General features: G+C 52.9%; 1 protein-coding gene across 1 annotated transcript in view; it reads right to left on the reverse strand.

Annotated features, from left to right (window-relative positions):
* Nucleotides 1-20494, reverse strand: part of AKNA (AT-hook transcription factor) — a 53480-nt gene that overhangs the window by 24470 nt on the left and 8516 nt on the right. The window contains 12 exon segments of the mRNA XM_075579490.1: nt 700-713; nt 1339-1458; nt 4407-4539; nt 5051-5271; nt 5527-5627; nt 6383-6614; nt 11419-11796; nt 13830-13978; nt 16528-16732; nt 17002-17126; nt 19052-19111; nt 19529-19665. Of these exon segments, the coding sequence (XP_075435605.1) occupies nt 700-713; nt 1339-1458; nt 4407-4539; nt 5051-5271; nt 5527-5627; nt 6383-6614; nt 11419-11796; nt 13830-13978; nt 16528-16732; nt 17002-17126; nt 19052-19111; nt 19529-19665 (1875 nt within the window).

Below are 20494 nucleotides of genomic sequence, written 5' to 3' on the forward strand. Positions count from 1 at the left end.
GAGTGCAAAGCTTTAAAAGTGATGAGAAGAATGGAGTGTGAGATGCAGGATTTGATTGGAAGCCAGGAGAGGGATTTGATAGGAAGCCAGGAGAGGGATTTCAGGAGGGGAGATGCTGAGACAGATCTAGGAAAGAGTACAGTGATTCTGGCAGCAGCATTTAGGATAGATTGTAGGGGACAAAAACACATATAGGGAGACAAAGATCCTCCTAGAAAGATCCTCATTAGCTGCACACAAAGCTCTGAGTATTTAGCAGGGTTTTGATTCAGTTAGCTGTAAGGTACAGGTAAGCAATCGCTCCCAGCATTGTGGGAGGGCAATTGCCACTAAAAGCCATAAGGCAAAAATAATAAATACTTTATTAATTAATCAAAGTGACACATAACATATAACGCATACTCTAAACTATCATAAAAACAATTAAAACATATATGTAACGGGTGACAACCAATCTAGGCATGACCATGGATAATTCCAACTTGATCTACAAATAGATCCCTAAACAGGTGGGTAGATCGTGGTGAGTGAGACAAAATCAATGAATAAATCTCACAATACAAATATCTATCCTGTCTCTCCTCTGGGTGGTGATTCATACAGTGCAGGCTATACTGTGCCGTTAGGCAGACCGTGAGGTCAGAAAATACTGCAACGTTTAAGCAGAGTGAACAGCAGGGCAAATCCAGACAGCCTGACCTGTCTCTTTAACTCTGAGTGGATAGTCATATAATGCCGGTTGTACTATGCCATTTAGGCAGACCGTGGGGTCAAAATACTTAACAATTTGTACCAAGTATACAGCAAGGCAAATCCAGACAGCCTATAGTACGTTATGCCCCGTATAATTAATATAAAAAGCAGCCCGCAACCACCACACTGCTCAGAACGATCTCACCCGTTACTTCCTCCTCCACGACGTCAACGCGATGACGTCATGCCTACATGCCTATGTATACTAGATTGTAGGGGAGACAGGTGAGAGGCAGGAAGGCCGGACAGCACGAGGTTACAGTAATCAAGACGGGAGAGAATGAGGGCCTGAGTCAGAGTTTTAGCAACAGAGGAAAGGGCGTATCTTTGTGATATTGCGGAGGAAAAAGCGACAAGTTTTAGCAATGTTTTGAATGTGAGGGGCGAATGTGAGAGAGGAGTCGAGTGTGACCCCTAGGCAGCGTGCTTGGGCTACTTAACCTCTCTCCCCCAGTCTGCAAGGTCAGTGACCCTTTAACCTATGTCCTCCAGTCTTCAGGGTCAGTAACCCCTTAACTTCTCTCCCCCAGTCTGCAAGGTCAGTAACCCCTTAACCTCTCACCCCTGGTCTGCAGGGTCACTCACAGAAAGGGGGTACATGTGGATCCCTCCCCAAGTTTCTCTCGTCCTGACGCTCGGTTCAGGCTCTGCTCTAAACGCTGTCGGAGCCGGCTCACCTCTTCCTGCAGATCATGGATTGCCCGACTGTGAGAGGGGGGAGAGAGGAGTGAGACGGAGAGAGGAGGGAGAGACACAGGGAGACAGGAGAAGTAACCGCGTCCACAGTCAGCACGCCGCAAACAAAAGGCCGTCAGGCAATGAGCACGACCATAGAGCGCGCGTGCACGAGAGCGACGGCGCGGCCGATGTTTCGCGATACAAAAGGTTCAGCCAATGATGGCGAGCCGCTCATGTGACGTCACAGGACGCCTCCGCAAGGAAGGGGCTGTTAAACACAGCTGATCTTGGATGCCTGCCATTCGCGTCTCCTCCTCCAGATCCCTGTGGCCATGGACCGCCTCTGCGCCCTGTCGCCCATAGGCGCCTACTATGTACAAGGCCTTTGAGAGGAGAGCAGGGAGAGAGGAGTACGAGAGGTGGAGAGAAGAGAGGAGGGACAGAGGAGTGAGAGCATGAGAGATGGGGAGAGGAGGAGTGAGAGAGGGAGAGGAGTGAGAGGAAAGGAGTGAGAGAAGAGGAGTCAAAGAGGGAGAGAGGAGGAGTGAGAGAGAACATGAGCGGAAGGAGAGAGAGAGAGAGAGAGAGAGAGAGAGAGAGAATGGGAGGAAGAGGGAGAGAGAGAAAATGACAGAGAGAGAGAGACAATGAGAGAGAGAATGAGGAGAGAGAGAGAGAAAATGAGAGACAATGAGAGAGAAAGAGAGAGAGAGTGAGAGGAAGAGAATGAGAGGAAGAGAGAGAGAGAGGAAGAGAGAGAGAGGAAGAGAGAGAGAGGAAGAGAGAGAGAGGAAGAGAGAGAGAGGAAGAGAGAGAGAGGAAGAGAGAGAGAGGAAGAGAGAGAGAGGAAGAGAGAGAGAGGAAGAGAGAGAGAGGAAGAGAGAGAGAGGAAGAGAGAGAGAGGAAGAGAGAGAGAGGAAGAGAGAGAGAGAGGAAGAGAGAGAGAGGAAGAGAGAGAGAGGAAGAGAGAGAGAGGAAGAGAGAGAGAGGAAGAGAGAGAGAGGAAGAGAGAGAGAGGAAGAGAGAGAGAGGAAGAGAGAGAGAGAGGAAGAGAGAGAGAGAGAGAGGAAGAGAGAGAGAGAGAGAGGAAGAGAGAGAGAGAGGAAGAGAGAGAGAGAGGAAGAGAGAGAGAGAGGAAGAGAGAGAGAGGAAGAGAGAGAGAGGAAGAGAGAGAGAGGAAGAGAGAGAGAGGAAGAGAGAGAGAGGAAGAGAGAGAGAGGAAGAGAGAGAGAGGAAGAGAGAGAGGAAGAGAGAGAGGAAGAGAGAGAGAGGAAGAGAGAGAGAGGAAGAGAGAGAGAGGAAGAGAGAGAGAGGAAGAGAGAGAGAGGAAGAGAGAGAGAGGAAGAGAGAGAGAGGAAGAGAGAGAGAGGAAGAGAGAGAGAGGAAGAGAGAGAGAGGAAGAGAGAGAGAGGAAGAGAGAGAGAGAGGAAGAGAGAGAGAGAGGAAGAGAGAGAGAGAGGAAGAGAGAGAGAGAGGAAGAGAGAGAGAATGAGAGAGAGAATGAGAGAGAGAATGAGAGAGAGAATGAGAGAGAGAATGAGAGAGAGAATGAGAGAGAGAATGAGAGAGAGAGAATGAGAGAGAGAGAATGAGAGAGAGAATGAGAGAGAATGAGAGAGAATGAGAGAGAGAATGAGAGAGAATGAGAGAGAGACTGAGAGAGAGAGAGAGACTGAGAGAGAGAGAGAGACTGAGAGAGAGAGAGAGTGAGAGAGTGAGAGTGAGAGTGAGAGAGAGAGTGAGAGTGAGAGAGAGTGAGAGAGTGAGAGGCAGAGACAGATTTTGGGGGGTTTCCTCGAGGTGGCCCTTCTTTTTGTAGTGTCGCGACTCTATGAGATGTCGGGTCACTGTGGCAACGTGACATTGCAAGAGGAGGGCCGCTCCGGAGAAGGTAAGAGACACCACTCTCTCTAACCTGGGAGCCGGCTCTCCCCTGTCCCCCTCTCCAAGCGGTTATTAAAAAGCAGTGGGGGAGCGATACTAAGCTGGGGAGGAAAGGAGCAGGCGTGGGGCTTAAATACCCCACTTCATGAGAGAGAGGGAGGAGAGGAAGGGGTGGGGAAGGGAGAAGGGAGGAGAAAAGAGGGGAGGAGAGAAGAGGGATAGGAAGGGGGGGAAGAAGAGAGAGGAAGGGGGGGAGAGAGGGAGAGGAAGGGGGGGAGAGAGGGAGAGGAATGGGGGGAGAGGAATGGGGGGAGAGAGGGAGAGGAAGGGGGGGAAGAGAGGGAGAGGAAGTGGTGAAGACAGGGAGAGGAAGGGGGGGAAGAGAGGAGAGGAAGGGGGGGAAGAGAGGAGAGGGGGGAAGAGAGGGAGGAGAAAAGACGGATAGGAAGGGGGGAAGAGAGGAGAGGGGGAAGAGAGGGAGAGGAAGGGGGAAGAAGAGAGAGAGGAAGGGGGAAGAGAGGGAGAGGAGGGGGGGAAGAGAGGGAGAGGAGGGGGGGAAGAGAGGGAGAGGAGGGGGGGAAGAGAGGGAGAGGAAGGGGGAAGAGTTGGGAGAGGAAGGAAGAGTGTGAGGGTGTGGAAGGGAAAAGAAATGAGAGAGAGCGAAAGGTGGGGAGAGGAAAGAAGCAGGGGATAACACTCCCACCCCCCTATACTCACAGGACACAGTCCATGATGACTTGAACCTTCTAATGTATGGCACAGCCCAGCAGTGAATGGGTTACTGCCCCCTGCCCCAGCCTCTACACAGAGAATGCTCAGACACTTCCACTGCTAATATATATCCCAGATCTGTGTCTCCAACACACAGCAACACACAGTAACCTGCTCCCAAACATACACCCCGCAGAGACGGGGGAGGGAGGGGGCAGAGAGGGGGAGGGAGACAGAGAAGGGGGAAGGGGGAGGGAGAGAAGGGGGGAGAGAGAGGGACAGGGAGGAAAGGGGGGATAGAGACAAGGGGGGGAGAGAAAGAGAAGGGGGACAGGGGATAGAGAAAAGAGAGACAGAGACAGAGAGAGACATAAACTTACTCTCGCGCTGCGCGGGTCTCCAGAACATCTCTGTGAGGCTGGGAGAGACCACTGACAGGGGAGTGGGGCACGGACGCGCCAAAGGAGGGATCACACGCCATGATATCACTGCACCCCTCTGACTCCGTCTCACCTGGTGCGGGATGACAGACATGTCAGTGACTCAATCAGACCCGTTCTGGGTCTCACAGAACCAAGACCACAGCCTGGATGAAACTCCAGAACCAAGATTAAACTCAAGAAGCAAGACTAAAACCCAGATTACCTCCAAAATCAAGACCAGGATCTAGATCATCCCCCCGGACTAAAACCAGAATCTGAGTCAGAAGCCAGAACCAAGACCAGAATCAGAATTAAACTACAGACCCAAGACCACAATCTGGACTAAATCCTACAACCAAGACTAGAATCAGTTCCCCACCCGTGACCAGAATTGTGCTCAACCCCCAGAAAGAAAAAACAGAATCTAGATTGAGAGTCATATTGAAAACTATAACCTAGATTAAGATCCAGAACCAAGATCAAAAATCAAGATTAAACCCTTAGAATCAAGAACAGTATCTAGATTAAGCTCCAGAATGAAAACCGTAATCTACATTAAGATCCAGAATGGAGACCGGAATGTGTATTAACACCACACTTACTGGCCGGGCTCTGCCCTCTGCTCTCACTCTCGGTCAGGCTGTGAGGCCCTGGGGACGGAGAACTAGCCTGAGAGGGATCTGCCCACTGGTCATTCCTCAGCCGTCTCCCCCAAAATGCTTTGCGGGTCCCGGATCTCTGGTCTCGGGCAGTTTGGGAGGGTCCCACCTCTCTCATGGGAGGGGAACTGTTGGAGGGGGCTGGAACTGCTGCTGGTAAATCCCTGTGAGAGAAAGGGAGAGAGAGTGATGGAGGGAGAGAGAGTGAGGGAGAGAGAGAGAGTGAGGGAGGGTGAGGGAGAGAGAGAGGGAGAGAGGGAGAAAGAACGAGAGGGAGAGAGAGTGAGGGAGAGAGAGAGAGGGTGAGGGAGAGAGAGAGGGAGGGAGAAAGAGCGAGAGGGAGAAACAGTGTGGGAGAGGCACAGGACGGTACCGGCTGTAGCTGGGGGGGAGGGTGTGGGAGAGGCACAGGATAGTACCGGCTGTGGTTCGGTTGGACTCTGTGGTTCTGAATAATGGGAGAGCCGCCACTCTCGGACCCCAGGAAGCCGCTGTCCGTCTCTGGGGACACAATCCGGTCCTGTACATACACAGGTACACACAGGTATATACACGGACAGATACACACACAGGTATATGCAGAGATAGACACACAGGTATATACACAGACTGGTATATACAGAGAGACACACACACAGGTATATACAGAGAGACATACACAAACAGGTATATACAGAGAGAGAGAGAGAGACACACACACACACACACATAGGTATATACAGAGAGAGACACACACACACACACACACGCATATACAGAGAGACATACACAAACAGGTATATACAGAGAGAGAGAGACACATACACACACAGGTATATACAGAGAGACACACACACACACAGGTATATACAGAGAGACACACAGGTACACACAGGTATATACACTTACAGATACACACACAGGTAAATGCAAAGATAGACACACAGGTATATACACAGACTGGTATATACAGAGAGACACACACATGTATATACAGAGAGACACACACACAGGTATATACAGAGAGACACATACAGGTATATACAGAGACACACACACAGGTATATACAGAGAGACACACACAGGTATATACAGAGACACACACACAGGTATATACAGAGAGACACATACAGGTATATACAGAGACACACACACAGGTATATACAGAGAGACACACACAGGTATATACAGAGAGACACACACAGGTATATACAGAGAGACACACACACAGGTATATACAGAGACACACACACAGGTATACAGTATACAGAGATGCAGGCTCAGTGTCTCGCTCACCTGAGCAGAAGTTACTTTATCTCGCGGATGCACTTTCTGTGCTGAGGAGCTGACGCTTCTGCTGCTGACGCTGCATCTCCGGGACTGGGGCCCCCGTGCGCTCTCACTAACGACGGATAGCTCAGCGGCCGGGCTCCGGGGGCGCTGCTCTCTCACCCGGGGAAATGGGGAGGAGGTCAAAGAGACGCGAGGGGGCAGAGAGGGGGAGCTCTGCAACCATTGGGGGGTCCCACTGCAAGGACACAGAACACATAAATATACACTACACACGTGTGTGTGTGTGTGTGTGTGTGTGTGTGTGTGTGTGTGTGTGTGTGTGTGTGTGTGTGTGTGTGTGTGTGTGTGTGTATAGCATTGAGCACAATGATCTTTAGAATAAACCTTTTTTTCTATATTGAGTTCCTGGTTTTCTTCTCACACACACTCACACTCTCACACACACTCACACACTCACACACTCGCGTCTCTCACACACACACCCGTCTCTCACACACCCACACTCACTCTCACTCTCACACTCTCACACACTCTCACTCACTCTCACACACACTCTCACTCACTCTCACACTCACTCACACACTCTCACTCACTCTCACACACACTCACTCTCACACACTCTCACTCACTCTCACAGACACTCACTCACACACACACTCTCACACACACTCACTCTCACACACACTCACTCTCACACACACTCTCACACTCTCACACACACTCACTCTCACACACACTCACTCTCACACACACTCTCACACACTCACTCTCACACACACTCTCACACACACTCTCACTCACACACACTCTCACTCACTCTCACACACACTCACTCTCTCACACACACACACACACACACTCACTCTCACACACACTCACTCTCACACATACTCACTCACTCTCACACATACTCACTCACTCTCACACATACTCACTCACTCTCACACACACTCACTCTCGCACACACTCACTCTCGCACACACTCACTCTCACACACACTCACTCTCACACACACTCACTCTCACACACACTCACTCTCACACACACTCACTCTCACACACACTCACACACACACACCATAACACCATCAGCCCTCATTCTCCGGAGGCTGGGATGCCCTGCGCTTGACAGCACTCTGGAAGAAGGCAGAGGGTGCTAAGAATCCCCAGAGGTCATTTAAACCTAAACCTGGCTACCTGCACCTACGGACTAGGAAAGATTAAATGGGATATTGTTGGCCTAGTGAAGTTAGAAGAAAAGATAAAGGCCTCATTGAGCTCAAAAGCGGACACGTGTTTTATTAGAGGTACAGGTAATGGGAGAATCAGTGGAGGAGGCATCATCGTTACCAAGAGCTGGAGAAATAACATAGCGGGGTATGAACGCTCATCAGAAAGAGCAGCGAGAGGGGATGCATGCGCGGCTTTGAGGCGGATGGACATGTAGTCGTGAGCTCGTCCCTGAAAGCCCATAGAAGCATGTTATAAAGCGTGAACACGGTATAAACAGTTCCATACAACGCAGGGCTAACCTACGAAGGCTCAGGCATGCCTCCAAAGCTGATAAAAGGACGAAAAAGTCGAGCCAGGTGGAAGTGGCTGGCTTCTTTCAGAGGCCTGGGGCCAAGAGAGCCCGCTTGGAACATGGCGCCTCCCCACACGCGTTTTTGGACTTGGAGCCGGGCGCATCGACCCTCAAATAACCAAAAAGGACGGCAAAGATCTCTGCCTACAAATGACCACTGAAATGCATAAAGCAGTGTCAGAAATTAAACAAGAAATGTTCTCGCTAGATGAATGGACCAAGTACTTGGAATATAAGATGGAGGCGACCACGCGGTCACACCAAAATATGGACAGGGAGATACGGAGACTCTCAGAAGAGGTTTACAACCTAAATGACCACATCGAAGACCTCAAGAATAGAGAGAGACGTTAGAACATCAGGGCTGACCCCAAAACAGTGGCCCCCCGATGACTTACCCGCCTACATCACCCACCTCTTCGCCTTCATTGCCCAGTCAGGGCAAGGCCATAGGCTAACGCTGGACTGGGTGCACAGGGTTCTAGGCCTAAGATCAAACGATCCCAACAGACCATGGGACATCGTGCTCAAACTACATATTTTCCACCTTTAAAGAGCAGATCCTGTGGGACTGCAGAACGAGAGCCGGACAAGATATTGAGTTTGAGGGTTCAAGACGGCAAATCTTTAACGATCTAGCGAGATCCACCATTTTGATACGCAGAGATCTAAAACCCATCACGGCTCTACTACAACAGAGTGATGCAGGTGCAGGGTGCGAACCAACACTCAATAAGAAGCATGGACGAGGTGGGCTACCTGCTGGAGAATCTGGGCCGGACCCATGGAACCCAAGGCGAGATCAACTCCACACAAATAAAGCAGTCGATTTCTTGGCACGCACCTCAAGAGCGGAACAGATAGTATAGAAACTTGCCTCCCTAAACCACTCTCACTCCAGGCCAAACTATGGCTGTCCAAATGGCAACAACAACCTCTATAAATCCAAGTCCCCAACAGTTAACTATACAACTAGAATATGGAACTCGGTTAAACTGAAGTTCCCTCTTACAAACACCCCCTTCAAAGCAACCCCGCTTTGGGAGAACCCCAACTTCCCACCAGGGATTCAATCCAGGACCTACGATACTTGGAGAAAAGCAGGCATCAAAGATATAGGAGACCTAATAGCGTTACATAGGCTGCGGAATTGTGCATGAAATGCAAACTTCCTCAATCCAAAGGATGTAGATACCTGCAGGTCAGCCACTTTGTCCTGAAGGAGGCCCAAGAGGGAGTATTCCCGGGCTGCACTTTGAGAACCTTTGTCGGGCGAGGTCTACCAAAAAGGGCAAATTACTAAACTCTATCAGGAGTTAGTCCCGGCAGGGTCATCCCAGGAACATAAATATGTCCCAATGGGCACTTGATCCGGGCGTAGACATAACCAGGGAGGACTGGGAGGGAGTTTCCAAATCCTGAATTTGCACTAACATTAAAGAAAACATTTATAAAATGATATTCCGATGGTACCCGACGCCCTGGAAATTGAGCCAGATACACCCGGGTTCCTCAGACAAATGCTGGAGAGAGTGTGGGATGAGGGGCGACATGGTTCATATTTGGTGGATGTGTCCGAAGTTTAAACGTTACTGGGTATCCATACATACCTTTCTAGAATCCATTCTGGAATCGAAAATAGAATTTAACCCCGTGTTAAAAACCACTAGAGAACCTCCCGACGCCCCTGCGGAGGCGGTCTTCCCATGTCAGCGAGGTGTGCAATAACAAGGAGTCGGAAACAAGAGGAGGCCCCTACCAAATGTAATAAAGTCAGTGAGGTGAGAGTCATGGAAAAGCTGACGGCCTTCCCAAACCATAACACCAGATCCTACAATAGGGTGTGGGATCTATGGCAGGATGGGTATCCCCAAAAATGGGGAGCTGCAGCCCTTATTGTCCTAAGCCTCGAGCAGCCTTATGTCCGTAGAGATGGGATTGCAGATGGAAAAATATGCTCTTTATTCTTGCTGTTAACTATGGATAGCTAAGACCATGTCACAAAATAATGGAGATGTACCCCTCCCCCCACCCCCTATTATTCTTTTTTTATCCCTCTCCCAAACGTTTATTTTATATGTAATAAAAATATTAGTACAAAAAAAAAAAGAAAGACTGGCCAGAATTGTCATTCAGGTGACAAAGAAATACAGGCTTCAAATAACCCAAGTGTGCGTCCCAACATCCAGTCATGGAGACAATAACGTGGAAGACTTCTACCATGAAACCAACCAACTTAGCAACAAAGGACATTGTTACATCAAGGTCGTCGTGGGAGATTTCAGATTGGTAGAATTTGCAGAATGGGAGAACTTCTTCTTTTGATCACTAGAACTTCATCCCTGAAGAAGAATCCAAACAGAAGATGAGCATGGAATGAACCCAATGGAAGACTGAAACTGGCTATATCCTAATTAACAGGAAACACGTGATGGAAGACTGCACAGTCCTTAACCGTTTTGACACAGGGAGTGATCACCGATTGGCTGAGGCTCGCCGAATGCGAACTTGGAAAGAAGAAAACGAATTGAAGATAAATCTTCACAAAAATCTTCTAGGTGATTGGAAGAAGACGGGTTGGTCTGTAGTGCACAAGGTCTTTGTCTCCTGCCTTGTGGAGGAGGATAACTACGGTATGGCATTGATCCATTGTTCTGGGATTTTCCTGTTCTACAAGCAGCATGTAGAGTTTGGCAAGGATTTCCCCTACTTCGTTTTATTTAAAGTATTTAATATAGATAGTGACGGAGTCATTGTCTCTGTATGCTGGAGTGACGGGCAGTATGTGTGCTTTCCAGCATGGAGGCAGGTGACTTCTTCTGCAGGAGCTAGCTGCACCTGCAGCTAATCAGACTGGACTCCTGAATAAACAGGGGTTTAAAAGGCAGGCAGCTGCCGGCAGAGAGAGACTTTTCCAAACCAGGTAGGACCCTGGTTCCCTGGGCCTGCAGGAAGCAGGGTCCGCTGGGACGCACACACAGGCAGAGGATTGCCACAAGGGCCAACAAGCTGCTGGACGGAGCGGTTATACTAGGAACCGGCGGTCCAATCCCGCTGAGGGAACTACCTGGAGACCCTGGGAGGGATTCCCCAGCACCTGCCAGATAAGGACTATATATTTCTTTCCAGACATTTGGATAGCTGTGTTTCAACCTGAAAGTAGGCTAGCTAACCAGGTGGATAGCTGGGGATGTGATGTGTAGTCAGTCTCCCAAGGGGAGTAAGGTTTTATCTTATGGTTTTGTTTTCCTTAAAGGGACAGAGTGCCTATTCTTCTGTTATTTTTGAGAATATACCACTGCAGTTGCAGCCTAACCCACTGTTTGGGACCCTTACTGACTCCACCACAAGGCCGTCCGACCACAATATATATATTTATTATGTATTATGTTATATACACATAACTATGTAATGTATGTATGTAATAACTTTACTGTAATTGGTATATTCGGTACCTTCCGATCTCTGAGTCTCTTCCAGTCTCTGGGATAGTCTGCTCTTTCTCCCAGCCGACAGACGTTCTGCGATGCTCTGCAGGGCATGCGGCGTGCAGAGAGGGGGATGTGTGTCTGGGGAGGGGGCTCTGTCCCCCACCACGAGGCTTCCCTTTCTCGGTATGAAGGGGTCCGGTAGCCTGCATGTGGTCCTGGGGTCCGGCAGCTGGTGTGTGGTCCTGGGGTCTGGTAGCCTGCATGTGGTCCTGGGGTCCAGTAGCCTGCGTGTTGTCCTGGGGTCCAGTAGCCTGCGTGTGGTCCTGGGATCCGGTAGCTGGCGTGTGGTCCAGTATCTGGTCTAACCCCAGAGCGTCAGGCAGGGTCTTGAAACTAGAGTACCTGTGGGACAGAGAGGTCAGTTACAGATACACCCACACATATTATAAGGACCACTATTAATTACTGAATAAGTGGGATCGTACTGTGTCCCAACACCCTCACATACAGGATACTGCCATACTCGCACACGCATACAGCATGCTACCATACTCGCACACGCATACAGCATGCTGCCATACCCGCACACGCGTACAGCATGCTGCCATACTCGCACACGCATACAGCATGCTAGCCATACTCGCACACACATACAGCATGCTGCCATACTCGCACACGCATACAGCATGCTGCCATACTCGCACACGCATACAGCATGCTGCCATACTCGCACACGCATACAGCATGCTGCCATACTCGCACACGCATACAGCATGCTGCCATACTCGCACACGCATACAGCATGCTACCATACTCGCACACGCATACAGCCATACTCGCACACGCGTACAGCATGCTGCCATACTCGCACACGCATACAGCATGCTGCCATACTCGCACACACATACAGCATGCTGCCATACTCGCACACGCATACAGCATGCTGCCATACTCGCACACGCATACAGCATGCTGCCATACTCGCACACGCATACAGCATGCTGCCATTCTCGCACACGCATACAGCATGCTGCCATACTCGCACGCATACAGCATGCTGCCATACTCGCACACGCATACAGCATGCTGCCATACTCGCACACGCATACAGCATGCTGCCATACTCGCACACGCATACAGCATGCTGCCATACTCGCACACGCATACAGCATGCTGCCATACTCACACACGCATACAGCATGCTGCCATACTCGCACACGCATACAGCATGCTGCCATACTCACACACGCTTACAGCATGCTGCCATACTCGCACACGCATACAGCATGCTGCCATACTCGCACGCATACAGCATGCTGCCATACTCGCACACGCATACAGCCATACTCGCACATGCATACAACATGCTGCCATACTCGCACACACATACAGCATGCTGCCATACTCGCACACGCATACAGCATGCTGCCATACTCGCACACGCATACAGCCATACTCGCACATGCATACAGCATGCTGCCATACTCGCACACGCATACAGCATGCTGCCATACTCGCACACACATACAGCATGCTGCCATACTCGCACACGCTTACAGCATGCTGCCACACTCGCACACGCATACAGCATGCTGCCATACTCGCACACGCATACAGCATGCTGCCATACTCGCACACACATACAGCATGCTGCCATACTCGCACACGCTTACAGCATGCTGCCACACTCGCACACGCATACAGCATGCTGCCATACTCGCACGCATACAGCATGCTGCCACACTCGCACACGCATACAGCATGCTGCCATACTCGCACACGCATACAGCATGCTGCCATACTCGCACACGCATACAGCATGCTGCCACACTCGCACACGCATACAGCATGCTGCCATACTCGCACGCATACAGCATGCTGCCATACTCGCACACACATACAGCATGCTGCCATACTCGCACACACATACAGCATGCTGCCATACTCGCACACGCATACAGCATGCTGCCATACTCGCACGCATACAGCATGCTGCCATACTCGCACACGCATACAGCATGCTGCCATACTCGCACACGCATACAGCATGCTGCCAATACTCGCAAACGCATACAGCATGCTGCCATACTCGCACGCATACAGCATGCTGCCATACTCGCACACGCATACAGCATGCTGCCATACTTGCACACGCATACAGCATGCTGCATACTCGCACGCATACAGCATGCTGCCATACTCGCACACGTATACAGCATGCTGCCATACTCGCACGCATACAGCATGCTGCCATACTCGCACACGCATACAGCATGCTGCCATACTCGCACGCATACAGCATGCTGCCATATTCGCACACGCATACAGCATGCTGCCATACTCGGATATACACACTCATATGTCCCATGTCACAACTACAAGTCAACACTCACAAACACTCACTCACAGGTGTGGAGTAGTGTGTGATAACTCACGTGGACAGCAGGGTGTCATACTCTCTCTCCACCTGCATCTGTTTGTGCCGTAGAGGCTGGGGAAACTCCTCCTGTGACTCTGTACCCTCACTTCCCATGGAGCCCACATCTTCCCCAACCTGCCTAGAGGGAACCGGAGGTGGGGGGACCTGTGGGGGGAGCAGTGTAAGAGCTCTGGGGTGTGGGGGTAGTGTAAGAGCGCTGGGTGCGGGGGAGAGCAGTGTAAGAGCGCTGGGTGCGGGGGAGAGCAGTGTAAGAGCGCTGGGTGCGGGAGAGGAGCAGTGTAAGAGCGCTGGGTGCGGGAGGGAGCAGTGTAAGAGGGCTGGGTGCGGGAGGGAGCAGTGTAAGAGCACTGGGAGTGGGAGGGAGCAGTGTAAGAGCGCTGGGAGCAGGAGGGAGCAGTGTAAGAGCACTGGGTGCAGGAGGAGCAGTGTAAGAGCGCTGGGTGCGGGGGGGAGAGCAGTGTAAGAGCGCTGGGTGCGGGAGAGAGCAGTGTAAGAGCGCTGGGTGCGGGAGAGAGCAGTGTAAGAGCGCTGGGAGCAGGAGGGAGCAGTGTAAGAGCACTGGGGTGCGGGAGGGAGCAGTGTAAAGAGCGCTGGGTGCTGGGGGGAGAGCAGTGTAAGAGCGCTGGGTGCGGGAGAGAGCAGTGTAAGAGCGCTGGGTGCGGGGGAGAGCAGTGTAAGAGCGCTGGGTGCGGGAGAGAGCAGTGTAAGAGCGCTGGGTGCGGGAGAGAGCAGTGTAAAGAGCGCTGGGTGCGGGGGAGAGCAGTGTAAGAGCGCTGGGTGTGGGGGGTAGTGTAAGAGCGCTGGGTGCGGGAGGGAGCAGTGTAAGAGCGCTGGGTGCGGGAGGGAGCAGTGTAAGAGCACTGGGTGCAGGAAGGAGCAGTGTAAGAGCGCTGGGAGTGGGAGGGAGCCGTGTAAGAGCACTGGGAGTGGGAGGGAGCCGTGTAAGAGCGCTGGGTGCGGGGGGAGCAGTGTAAGAGCTCTGGGTGCGGGAGGGAGCTGTGTAAGAGCGCTGGGTGCGGGAGGGAGCAGTGTAAGAGCACTGGGTGCAGGAAGGAGCAGTGTAAGAGCGCTGGGTGCGGGAGGGAGCAGTGTACTGGGAGCGGGAGGGAGCAGTGTAAGAGCGCTGGGTGCGGGAGGGAGCCGTGTAAGAGCGCTGGGTGCGGGGGGAGCAGTGTAAGAGCGCTGGGTGCGGGGAGAGCAGTGTAAGAGCGCTGGGTGCAGGGGGAAATGTGTAAGAGCGCTGGGTGCGGGGGGAGCTGTGTAAGAGCGCTGGGTGCGGGAGGGAGCAGTGTAAGAGCGCTGGGTGCAGGAGGGAGCAGTGTAAGAGCGCTGGGTGCAGGAGGGAGCTGTGTAAGAGCGCTGGGTGCGGGAGGGAGCAGTGTAAGAGCTCTGGGTGCAGGAAGGAGCAGTGTAAGAGCGCTGGGTGCGGGGGGAGCTGTGTAAGAGCGCTGGGTGCAGGAGGGAGCAGTGTAAGAGCGCTGGGTGCAGGAGGGAGCAGTGTAAGAGCGCTGGGTGCAGGAGGGAGCTGTGTAAGAGCGCTGGGTGCGGGAGGGAGCAGTGTAAGAGCTCTGGGTGCAGGAAGGAGCAGTGTAAGAGCGCTGGGTGCGGGAGAGAGCAGTGTAAGAGCGCTGGGTGCGGGAGGGAGCAGTGTAAGAGCGCTGGGTGCGGGGGGAGCTGTGTAAGAGCGCTGGGTGCGGGAGGGAGCAGTGTAAGAGCGCTGGGTGCGGGAGAGAGCAGTGTAAGAGCGCTGGGTGCGGGGGGAGCTGTGTAAAAGCTCTGGGTGCGAGAGGGAGCAGTGTAAGAGCGCTGGGAGCGGGAGGGAGCAGTATAAGAGCGCTGGGAGCGGGAGGGAGCAGTGTAAGAGCGCTGGGAGCGGGAGGGAGCAGTGTAGGAGTGCTTGGTGCGGGAGAGAGCAGTGTAAGAGCGCTGGGTGCGGGAGGGAGCAGTGTAAGAGCGCTGGGTGCGGGAGAGAGCTGTGTAAGAGCGCTGGGTGCGGGAGGGAGCAGTGTAAGGGTGCTTGGTGCAGGAGGGAGCAGTGTCAGAGCTCTGGGTGCGGGAGGGAGCAGTGTAAGAATGCTGGGTGCGGGAGGGAGCAGTGTAAGAGCGCTGGGTGCGGGAGGGAGCAGTGTAAGAGCACTGGGAGTGGGAGGGAGCAGTGTAAGAGCGCTGGGTGCGGGGGGAACTGTGTAAGAGCGCTGGGTGCAGGAGGGAGCTGTGTAAGAGCGCTGGGTGCGGGAGGGAGCAGTGTAAGAGCTCTGGGTGCGGGGGGAGCAGTGTAAGAGCGCTGGGTGCGGGAGGGAGCAGTGTAAGAGCGCTGGGTGTGGGGAGGAACGGTGTAAGAGCGCTGGGTGCGGGGGGAGCTGTGTAAGAGCGCTGGGTGCGGGAGGGAGCTGTGTAAGAGCGCTGGGTGCGGGAGGGAGCAGTGTAAGAGCGCTGGGTGTGGGGAGGAACGGTGTAAGAGCGCTGGGGTGCGCGGGGAGCTGTGTAAGAGCGCTGGGTGCGGGGGGAGCTGTGTAAGAGCGCTGGGTGCAGGAGGGAGCAGTGTAAGAGCGCTGGGTGCGGGAGGGAGCAGTATAAGAGCGCTGGGTGTGGGAGGGAGCAGTGTAAGGGTGCTGGGTGCAGGAGGGAGCAGTGTAAGAGCACTGGGTGTGGGGAGGAACGGTGTAAGACTGTTGGAATGGGGGACCACTTACCTCTGGATAGGGGGTGGGAAGGGAAGGTATGGGGGCTACAGCTGAAGGCGCGGGGGGCCCATTGAGGGCATTAGAGGTGGGCGGGGCCTGCAGGTACAGATCTGACTGGATGGTAGGATGGGGTGGGGTGTGGGTGGAGCCGTCCACTCTGTCCTTTAACTCGTCCAGTCGCATCCCCAGCTGGAATATCGCACCTTCGAGGACCCTGCGCCGAGAGGAGGGGCAATAACACACAGGACATCAACCAGGGGCAAATACTCCCAAACCAGGAACAACAATCATACCCCAGTCTTGGAGAATTACCCCAAACCACAAGCACCAATACCCCATTACTTGTCAAATACCCCAACCCGAGAGTCATACCATAAGCCTTTGTTTGGTAATAACCAAACTCAAAACCATAACTCAACCCATGGACGCCAACATCTCTACCAACGCCCCCCACACACACCCTGTGCACTGGTACTGATGTACCTGTCGGGATCGAGGTCCGCAAGTAGTTGTCCGGTACCCGTGTGACGCTGCCCCTGGTCATCCTCTCGTGCCTGCAGGTACTTACGCTCCAACTTTCCCAGAGACAGCCGGAGCTCGCACACTGCCTGCAAGGACAGGCGGCTGTCAGAGGGGGTGGGGGTTGCGGGGTGGGGGGGGAGTATGGGATCAGAGAGGGATGTGGGAGGGAGTATGGGATCAGAGAGGGATGTGGGAGGGGAGTATGGGATCAGAGAGGGATGTGGAGGGGGAGTATGGGATCAGAGAGGGATGTGGGAGGGAGTATGGGATCAGAGAGGGATGTGGGAGGGAGTATGGGATCAGAGAGGGATGTGGGAGGGAGTATGGGATCAGAGAGGGATGTGGGAGGGGAGTATGGGATCAGAAAGGGATGTGGAGGGGGAGTATGGGATCAGAGAGAGATGTGGGAGGGACTATGGGATCAGAGAGGATGTGGAGTGTGGAGGGGGAGTATGGGATCAGAGAGAGATGTGGGAGGGACTATGGGATCAGAGAGGGATGTGGAGGGGGAGTATGGGATCAGAGAGGGATGTGGAGGGGGAGTATGGTATCAGAGAGGGATGTGGAGGGGGAGTATGGGATCAGAGGGGGATGTGTGGGGAGTATGGGATCAGAGAGGCATGTGGAGGGGGAGTATGGGATCAGAGAGGGATGTGGAGGGGGAGTATGGGATCAGAGAGGAATGTGGAGGGGGAGTATAGGATCAGAGGGGGATGTGGGGGGAGTATGGGATCAGAGAGGGGGATGTGGGAGGGAGTATGGGATCAGAGAGGGATGTGGGAGGGAGTATGGGATCAGAGAGGGATGTGGGAGGGAGTATGGGATCAGAGAGGGATGTGGGGGGGGGAGTATGGAATCAGAGAGGGATGTGGAGGGGGAGTATGGGATCAGAGAGGGATGTGGAGGGGGAGTATGGGATCAGAGGAGGAAGTGGGGGGGAGTATGGGATCAGAGGGGGGTGTGGGGGGAGTATGGGATCAGAGAGGGATGTGGGAGGGAGTATGGGATCAGAGGGGGATGTGGGAGGGAGTATGGGATCAGAGAGGGATGTGAAGGGGGAGCATGGGATCAGAGAGGGATGTGGGGGGGAGAGTATGGGATCAGAGAGGGATGTGGAGGGGGGAGTATGGGATCAGAGGAGGAAGTGGGGGGAGTATGGGATCAGAGAGGGATGTGGGAGGGAGTATGGGATCAGAGAGGGATGTGGGGGGGAGTATGGGATCAGAGAGGGATGTGGAGGGGGAGTATGGTATCAGAGAGGGATGTGGAGGGGGAGTATGGGATCAGAGGAGGAAGTGGGGGGGAGTATGAGATCAGAGGGGGATGTGGGGGGAGTATGGGATCAGAGGGGGATGTGGGGGGGAGTATGGGATCAGAGAGGGATGTGGGGGGGAGTATGGGATCAGAGAGGGATGTGGAGGGGGAGTATGGTATCAGAGAGGGATGTGGAGGGGGAGTATGCGATCAGAGGAGGAAGTGGGGGGGAGTATGGGATCAGAGAGGGATGTGGAAGGGGAGTATGGTATCAGAGAGGGATGTGGAGGGGGAGTTTGGGATCAGAGAAGGATGTGGGGAGGGGGAGTATGGGATCAGAGAGGGATGTGGGGGGCGGGGGGGGTATGGGATCAGAGAGGGATGTGGGAGGGAGTATGGGATCAGAGGGGGATGTGGGAGGGAGTATGGGATCAGAGGGGGAAGTAGGGTGGGTATGGGATCAGAGGAGGAAGTGGGGAAATATGGGATCAGAGGGAGATGTGGGGGGAGTATGGGATCATAGGGGATCATTATTGGGGGGAGTATGGGATTATGGGATTAGAGGGGAGGATAGTATTATGGGGAAAGGGGGAGTACAAGATTAGAGGGGAGGATTATTGGGGGGATGGGGAGTATAGGATTATGGGGGAGGGGGGAGTATAGGATTAAAGGGGAGAATTATGGAGGCAGGAGTATGGAATTAGACCAGGATGATTATGGGGGAGGAGGGGGGAGTATTTGATCCTAGTATTCGTACCTGCTGTTGTTCTCCTGATGTCAGACTCCCAGCATGCAACAACTCCTCCAACAGGTCCACCTACAGGGTAACACAACATACAGGGTGACTCAACACAGTGACACAGCACAAGGACGCAACACAACCACACAATGAAACACGGCACGTAGTGTAATACAACACACAGGGTAACACAACAGGATAATGCACATACAGTACAATACTACAGCTCCTCCTACAGTTCAACACAAACACAGTGTGACACAACACAAGGGTGGCAACATAAAATGCAACTCAACCACACAATGGAACACAACCCATAGTGTGGTGCAAATGCACAATGCAGCACAAAGGCAGATGGTGTAACACAACACACAATTAAACAAAACACAGTGTTACATAAATACACAAAACAGCAACACACACACTGTGACGCAATCGCACAATATAACACAAAGCAACACACATGCTGTGTGCTATCCCCATAAAGACCCTCACCTCTCCTTGCAGTGTGCCTATGTGAGCCGTGAGATGTCCCTGCAGGCGGTGACTGGGAGATACACTGATGTCCGGGGGTCTCGTGGTGTGAAGGGGGTGAGGAGCAGGCAAGGTGGCACTTCTGGGGATGGGAGACCCTGCAAGACAGAGGTTACTGACACCCACGTCCATACACACACACACACACACACACACACACACACACACATACACACACACACACACACACACACACACAAAGGGACCTATTCTAGCTGCCTTCGTAACACACTTAGAGGTTTTCTAGCTGATATCGGCCAAAAATGCCTACAGCGATTCAGAAAGCTTCGATAAGTGGGCGGCGAAAGCATTAATCGCCATTTTTTGCTCTCGTCCACAACACATCGCCAAGTGTGCAGCGATAAGCCCCTTATGGGCAGGTTCTGAAACTCGTGCAATTCTAGTAGCCTCGATTAGCTGGTGAGAAGGCGGCGAGAGTGGGACTAAGAAAAAAATGCTTTTCCTGCATCGGATTGATGCCGGGGGTCTCCGGAGCTGATACACATTAATAGCAGCACCGGAGACCCCCGGCATGAATCAGGTGCATTAAAAATGCATTTACAGGCAACTTCATTACCTTAGAGGCTAACCGCTAAAGGCAATGAAGGGGATAAGTACCGGTGCCATGTTTATTGTGGGTAGCAGGGGTGTGTGAAGGTGGTAATTGGCCCTTGGGGAGTGTTTACGCCTTGCAGGGGGGTTGCGGGTGGAGTAAACTCCTTCATTACCTTAGCGCAGGGGTCCACAAACTGGGGGGCGCAAGAATTTCTAGGGGGAGCGCGGTGGTTACAGAGGCCCCGCGCTCTTCCCCAAGGCATATAAATTAGATGTTGGTGGAGGCGCGAGGCCTCTGTAACTCCCTCACCTGCTATCTCTCAGTGACGCGTCGCCATGGCAACGCGTGTCAAGTGACGCGGCGAGGTCACG

Source organism: Ascaphus truei, chromosome 21 (genome assembly GCF_040206685.1).
Source record: "Ascaphus truei isolate aAscTru1 chromosome 21, aAscTru1.hap1, whole genome shotgun sequence".
Taxonomy (NCBI): Eukaryota; Metazoa; Chordata; class Amphibia; order Anura; family Ascaphidae; genus Ascaphus; species Ascaphus truei.